The 8035-nt window shown below is 39.9% G+C and overlaps 1 protein-coding gene across 1 annotated transcript in view; it reads right to left on the bottom strand.

Annotated features, from left to right (window-relative positions):
• Window positions 1–7836: 7836 nt before the first annotated feature.
• LOC111529417 (putative zinc finger protein 735) overlaps window positions 7837–8035 on the bottom strand; it is a 15441-nt gene continuing 15242 nt past the window's right edge. Inside the window, 1 exon segment of the mRNA XM_023196314.2 lies at window positions 7837–8035. This exon segment is cut by the window's right edge and continues 10 nt beyond it. Within this exon segment, the coding sequence (XP_023052082.2) occupies window positions 7837–8035 (199 nt within the window).

Here is an 8035-nt window from a genome sequence, read left to right as displayed (position 1 = left end):
GAGGTTGCAGTGAGCCGAGATAATGCCACTGCCCTCCAGCTTGGTCAACAGAGCAAAACTCTGCCCCCCCCCCCAAAAAAAGGTTCTATTTTCATTAGACTTTTACTAATTGTTCTAATTTTTTTGTGTGAAATTTTACTGCTATACATTGCATGCCAATAATTTAAAATGCCAGATTTTCATAAGTTCGTAGTCACATATGAAAATTGTAGTTATTTAAAAAATTATATTCTGATATATCTGTGCTAATATTCAGTATTTCAACATGTTTTATTTTTGTTTTTAACTCCATTTTACTTCATGGTTTTTTCATATAGGTTCCTTTTGATTATTTAATTGTATTTTGTTTTTAACCTTACATTTATGATTTGGATGGTAATTTTTCACTCTGAATTATTTATCAAAATGTGATGTTTAAGAGGGCCGGGCGAGATGGCTCACACCTGTAACTCCAGCACTTTGGGAGGCCGAGGCAGGTGGATCACCTGAGGTCAGGAGTTCGAGACCAGCCTGACTAACATGGAGAAACCCCATCTTTACTAAAAATACAAAATTAGCCAGGCATGGTGGCACATGCCTGTAATCCCAGCTACTTGGAAGACTGAGGCAGGAGAATCATTTGAACCCGGGAGGCGGAAGTTGCGGTGAGCCAAGATCATGCCATTGCTCTCCAGGCTGGGCAACAAGAGTGAACTTCCATCTAAAAACAAAACAAAACAAAAAATGTGGTATTTAACTCAAATATAAATCACTGGGTTTCACTTGGGGAAAGTTTTTAAAAACAAGTATAAGTTAGATATTTCTTTTTTCTTTTTTTGAGATGGAGTCTCACTCTGTTGCCCAGGCTGGAGTGTAGTGGCAGGTGCCAGGCTCACTGCGAACTCTGCCTCCCCGGTTCAAGAAATTCTGCCTCAGCCTCCTGAGTAGCTGGGACTACAGACGCGCACCACCACGCCCAACTAATTTTTTGTATTTTTAGTAAAGATGGGGTTTCATCATGCTGGCCAGGCTGGTCTCGAATGCCTGACCTCGTGATCTGCCCTCCTCGACCTCCCAAAGTGCTGGGATTCCAGGCGTGAGCCACCGTGCCCAGCTCCACAAGTCAGACATTTCTATTGCCTATAAAAGTTACTTATGTGATATTTGCCTCTGTAAATATTGTCCCATTTTGTTTATTAATTATCTTGTTTATCTCTTTTCTTGGGTGGTTGTCAGTGTTTTATTGTCGGATGAGTAGTCAGAAAGACAGTCTAAAATTTCCATCTATTTATTGTGTGAATATATGTTATTGTGTGAGAAAAACAATTGTTATTTGAAGTAATTTTTTATAAATGTGACTATTTTTTGAAAGATGTAAATATTTGTGATTAAAAACATATAATTACCATCTTAAACATTTTAAAGTTATATACTTAGGCTATATGTTTAGTACTTTTAAGTGTATTTACATTATATGAAACAGATCTCTTTCATATACTACTGGGGAGGCTGAGGCAGGAGACTGGCTTGAACCCAGGAGGCAGAGTTGAGTAGAGCCAAGATAGTGCCATTGAACTCCAGCCTGGGCAACAAGAGGGAAACTCCGTCTCAAGAAAAAAAAAAAATGCCTTTCTGAGGCAGAGTAAGATTCATAAAATGTCTTCATAATATCAAAGAAATGTGTTAACTCTGTTCTGGGTGATCAACTTTGAACACTAAGCATTCTCAGTTCCCAGTATTCGCCCTGAGTCATTCAGGAAAAATTGGTATCTCTGTAAGGAGACAGAAAAAGGTGTTTGGGGGAAGGTCACAATATTGCACATAAATGCTTTCTATATGCACCTGTTAGGATCTTAACCTAATTGATCTATCGTTTACATGGCTAGATAGTTACTGAATCTAGTCATACTATTTTGTTTTTTGCAGCTAAAGTCATCTGTTACCTATAAGTTTCATACAATAACTTGCACAGCTGAAGCATGAATCTTTTGTTAATTTTCCCTAAATCGAGGGACTAGATTTGCAATTTCCAATCTTTCAATGTTAAAGCAAAGCAGAGAAGAGTAATGTGTGTATGTAGTATGTATTTTCTTGCTTAATTTTTAAAATTCTTCTCATATTGCCTTGGACACTCTAGGTAGCCACCTAAAAAATATTCCCTCCTAATTTTTTAGCCAGGATATTAGATTTCAAAAGGTCAAGGACTTAATAATTGGGCTAAGCCAAAATCTTGTCTTTGCATCTTTCAAAGAGCCAAGTATGCCAAGCCATTTAAATAAGTGGATCTGATGACTTATATTTTATTTCAAATGTTTTCTCTAATTGTTTGCTCTAAGTGTCTTAACCTAAAAGAGAAACTACATAAAAATATATGTATTCAAGAAATATTCATGTTAAGGTGATCAAAGTTCAATACTGTATTACAGAATAGTAGAATACTCTAAAATTAGAAAGTCAGATTATTATTAATGAATTCATTATTTTTTCAACATTTTCCAATGTTGAAATTAAAGCATTGGCTATGCTTTTTCATGATAAGTTCAATTCTAGGATAGTACTCACTGGTCTACATGGTATTTTTCTTTTCCTCTTTTTTTTTGGTGGGAGGGAAATAGAGCTTCACTCTCGTTGCCCAAGATGGAGTGCAATGGCACGATCTCAGCTCATCGCAACCTCTGCCTCCCGGGTTCTCCCAGCAATTCTCCTGCCTCAGCCTCTTGACTAGCTGGGATTACAGGCATGCGCCACCATGCCCTGCTAATTTTGTATTTTTAGTAGAGATGGGGTTTTTCCATGTTGGTAAGTCTGGTCTCGAACTCACAATTTCAGGAGATCCACCTGCCTCGCCTCCCAGAGTGCTGGGATAACAGGCGTGAGCCACCGCAACCTGATGGTATTTTTGTCATGAATTATGTAAAACCGAGTTACCAGAATGGTGCAGAATGCTAACTTAATCAGAATGAGAATGAATTCAGCCATGTTGGTAGACTATCCCAGAGGCTGATCATTTACTTCGGCTGTGTAGACATTGCTTCATAATGCCAGTGAACCCTTTCAACCAAGTTGCCTTTGTTTCCCATTGATGTGGTCATGTTCTGGTCTCTGTTTTTCTTAAGCTGTCCCAGATGAGGGGTGATTATTTCTTGCATTAATGAGATCCCTTCTTTTTCCTCTGCCATGTGATCCTCCTATTCTCTCTACTGAAAGCAACATGTTGAAGGCAGAAATGGAGACAATATACAAATATATCCCTCGCCATGTGACCACAATAAACAGCTTACAGCATCTCTTACCAAGAAGTTTGATTAATTTCAGGGAAGCAGGGGTGTTTTTCCATGATGTGCTCTTTCTCTTAAAAACACCTCTGATTAAGTTTAGTCTAATCAAGATAATCTCTGTTATGATAAACAGGAAGCCAATACATTAGTAACATAATTACATGAATAATGTCCCAACACAGTCACACATTTTGTCACACTCAAGAGAAAAGAATTACACAGCAGGTGTGCACTGAAGTGGGAACCTGAGGATCACCTGAGAATTCTGCCTACTCACCTGAATAAATTTCTTTCTTTGTAAATTAAAGATAATAATGATACCTTTGTTATTAAGTAACTGTGTCTGTTAGTCCATTCTCACACTGCTATAAGGAGACACCCAAGACTAGGTAAATTTTAAAGAAAAGAGGTTAATTTGACTCACAGTTCAGCATGGCTGAGAACCTTACAATAATGGCAGAAGGTGAAGGAGAAGCAGGTATCTTTTTCACTAGGTGAAGAAGAGCAGGAATAATGATCACTTAAAAAACCATCTGATCTCATGAGAACTTATTCATTATCATGAGAACACCATGAGTATCATTCCACCCATGGCCCCTTCCAAATTTCATGCCCTTTTTACCAAATATGCTTTCCCAAGAATCCCCCAAAGTCTTAACTTAATTAGCAATAACCTAAAAGTCTAACTCCAAAGTCTCATCTGAGGCAAGGCAAGTACCTATGAGCCTGTAAATCAAAAGCAAGTTAAAAATGTCCAAGATACAATGGGGTCACAGGCATTAGATAAATTCTGCCATTTCAAACAGGAGAAAATGGCCAAAACGAAAGAGCTACAGGCCCCATGCAAGTTTGAATTTCAACAGGGCAGTTATTAAGTCTTAAAGCTCTGAGATGATCTCATTTGACTTCATGTCCCACATCTGGGCCATGCTGATGCAAAGGGTGGGCCCTCATGGCTTTGGGCAGCTCCTTCATGGACTGGAATTGAGTGCCTGTGGCTTTTCCAGGTGCACAGTGCAAGCTCATGGTGGATCTGTCATTCTGGGGTCTGGAGTATGGAAGACTTCTCACAACTCTAGCAGGCAACTTCAGTGGGGACTCTGCATGAGGGCTCCAACCCCACATTTCCCTTCTGCATTGCCCTATTACAGGTTCTCCTTGAGGGCTCTGCTCCTGTAGAAGACTTCTGCCTGAACACCCAGGTATTTTTATCCATCCTCTGAAATCTAGGCAAAGGTTCCTAGAGCTCAACTCCTGTCTTATGTGTACTCACATGCCCAACACCACATGGAAGCCACCAAGGCTTGAGGATTGCCCTTTCTGAAGAAATAACCCAAGCTGTACCTTGGCCCCTTTTAGCCACAGCTGGATCTGGAGGGGCTGGGATGCAGGGCACCAAGTCCCAAGGCTTCATAAAGTAATGGGGCCTTGGGCCTTGAACATGAAACCATTGTTTCCTCCTAGGGCTCCTGGCCTGTGATGGAAGGACCTGCCTCAGATCTTTGATATGACCTGAAGACATTTTCCCCATTGTCTTGGCTATCAACATTCGACTTTTCTTTAGTTTTGCAAATTTCTGCAGTGGCTTGAATTTCTTTCCAAAAAATGGGGTTTTATATTCCACCTCATGATCAGGCTGCAAACTTTCCAAACTTTTATGTTCTGCTTCCACTTTAAACATAAGTTTCTCATCTCCATCTGAGATGACCTCAGCCTGGACATTATCATCTATATCATTATTAACATTTTGGTCAAAAGCATTCAACAAGTCTCTAGGAAGTTCCAAACTTTCCCACATTTTTCTATCTTTTTCTGAGCCCTCTAAACCGTTTCAACCTCTGCCTATTACCCATTTTCAAAGTCACTTCCACATTTTCAATTATCTTTATAGCTGTGCCCCAAACTCCCAGTATTAATTTTCTGTATTAGTCTGTTTTCACACCACTAAAAAAATAATATCAGAGAATGGGTAATTTATACAGAAAGGATGTTTAATGTACTCACAGTTCTGCATGGCTGGGAGGTCTCAGGAAACCTGCAATTACGGTGGAAGGTAAAGGAGAAGCAAATACCTTCTTCAAGGCCGGGTGCAGTGGCTCAAGCCTGTAATCCCAGCACTTTGGGGGGCCGAGACACGGGTGGATCACGAGGTCAGGAGATCGAGACCATCCTGGCTAACATGGTGAAACCCCGTCTCTACCAAAAAATACAAAAAAAAATCTAGCCGGGCAAGGTGGCGGGCACCTGTAGTCCCAGCTACTCGGGAGGCTGAGGCAGGAGAATGGCATAAACCCGGGAGGCGGAGCTTGCAGTGAGCCGAGATCGCGCCACTGCACTCCAACCTGGGTGACAAAGCGAGACTCTGTCTCAAAAAAAAAAGAAAAAAAAAAAACCTTCTTCACTAGGCAGCAGGAGAGAGAGAGTGCAGAAAACACAACCACTTATAAAACCATTAGATCTTTTGAGAACTCACTTACAATCACAAGAATAGCATGGGGGAAAATTACCCCCATGTTCCAATCACCTCCCACCAAGTCCCTCCCTTGACACGTGGGGATTACAATTTGAGATAAGATTTGGGTGGAATATGATTTTACACTAATGAATTCAATACCAGGCACAAAATATAGATTTATTTTTTTGAGGATCTCTGAGGTTTCCAGGTTTGTTGTTAATTATCCACCTTATTAAAATAATCCTTTTTGTTTCAATATTGTTCTTCTGTTCTGAAAATGCATACAAACTCACACACAAACACACTCACTTGCTACATAACTTTCTTACACATAAGGTATATCTTTTTTTTTTTTTTTTTTTTTTTAATGGTGTCCTGCTCTGTCATCCAGGCTGGAGTGCAGTGGTGGCATCTCAGCTCACTGCAACCTCTGCCTCCCAGGATCAAGTGATTCTCCTGCCTCAGCCTCCCTAGTAGCTGGAAATACAGGCACACACCACCACACCCAGCTAATTTTTTGTATTTTTAGTAAAGATGGGTTTCACCATTTTGACCAGGCTGGTCTTGAACTCCTGACCTCAAATTATCTGCCCCACTCAGCCTCCCAAAGTGCTGAGTTTACAGCATGAGCCACTGTGCCTGGCTGATATATCTTTAGAGAAACATATTTGTATGTGTAACTCTATGTAAATAAAAACTAAAAGTCTTTTTTTGTTTGTTAGCAGAGAGGCCACAGTACAAAAATACATATAAAACAAGTTTTTAAAAAATTTAATAGACTCAGAAATGTATCGCTATTAATTATACTTATGTAATTTTTATGGTCATAAAATGACCCTGTGGTTAATAATAATTCAATTGCACATATTGAAATAACTAAAACTGTATAATGGGATTTTTGATAAATACATGCTTGAGGTGAGGAATACCTCATTTACTCTGTTGTGATAATTAAATAGTGCATGCCTGCATTAAAATGTCTCACAGATGCTGTAAGTGTGTATGTTGGGAACAAGCCCCATAAAATCTGGCCATAAACTGGCCCCAAAACTGGCCATAAAATATCTGCAGCACTGTGACATGTTCATGATGGCCATAAAGCCCATGCTGGAAGGTTGTGGGTTTACCGAAATGAGGGCAAAGAACACCTGGCTCACCCAGAGTGGCAAACAGCTTAAAGGCATTCTTAAGCCACAAACAATAGCATGAGCGATCTGTGCCTTAAGGACATGCTCCTGCTGCAGTTAACTAGCCCAACCTATTCCTTTAATTTGGTCAATCCCTTCATTTCCTATAAGGGATACTTTTAGTTAATTTAGTATCTATAGAAACAATGCTAATGACTGGCTTGCTGTTAATAAATATGCAAGGCTCTCAGTTCTGAAGGCTGTGAGATCTGTGATTTCCCACTTCACACCTCCATATTTCTGTGTTTGTGTCTTTAATTCCTCTAGTACCACTGGGTTAGGGTTTCCCCAACTGAGCTGGTCTCAGCATGTGTATGCACACTATCTACCCACAAATTTTTTAAAAAAATCTAAATAGGGTAAAAAAGAATACAAATTTGATTTATGAGAACAAAATTCTTCAACTTATTTGCAGTTTAAACCACTGGCAGGCCAGGTGTGGTGATCCCCACCTATAACCTCAGCACTTTGGGATGCCAAGGTGAGTGGATCACCTGAGGTCAGGAGTTCAATAACAGCCTGGCCAACATGGTGAAACCCCATCTCTACTAAAAATATAGAAATTAGCCAGGCATAGTGGCAAGTGCCTGTAGTCCCTGCTACGTGGCAGGCTGAGGCAGAAGAATCACTTGGACCCAGGAGGTGGAGGTTGCAGTGAACTGAGATCATGCCACTGCACTCCAGCCTGGGTGACAAAGTGAGACTCCATCTGTTTTTAAGTACATTATCTTAGATTCATTATGGTTTGAGGGTTGGTTAAAGGCTTTGGTACATTTTTATACATTTATAAGATTTTTCACAACTTGAATTCCCTTATGTACAATTAAGGTTTGGACCTAGATAAAGGCTTGGCCACATTCCCTACACTTGTAGTGCTTTTTTTTTGAGTATAAATTATTTTATGTATTATAAGGCCTGAGGGATGGACTTTGCCACATTATTCACATTTGTAGAGTTTCTCTCCAGTATGAATTATCTTATGTTTAGCAAGACTTGAATGCCACTTAAAAGCTTTGTCACATTCTTCACATTTATATGGTTTCTCTTCAGTATGAATTCTCTTATGTGCCTTAACGGCTGAGGAGCAGCTAAAGGCTTTGCCACATTCTTCACATGTGTAGGGTTTCTCTCCAGTA

This window comes from Piliocolobus tephrosceles, chromosome 8, assembly GCF_002776525.5.
Source record: "Piliocolobus tephrosceles isolate RC106 chromosome 8, ASM277652v3, whole genome shotgun sequence".
Lineage (NCBI taxonomy): Eukaryota > Metazoa > Chordata > Mammalia > Primates > Cercopithecidae > Piliocolobus > Piliocolobus tephrosceles.
This window is presented reverse-complemented; position numbering and strand designations above follow the sequence as displayed.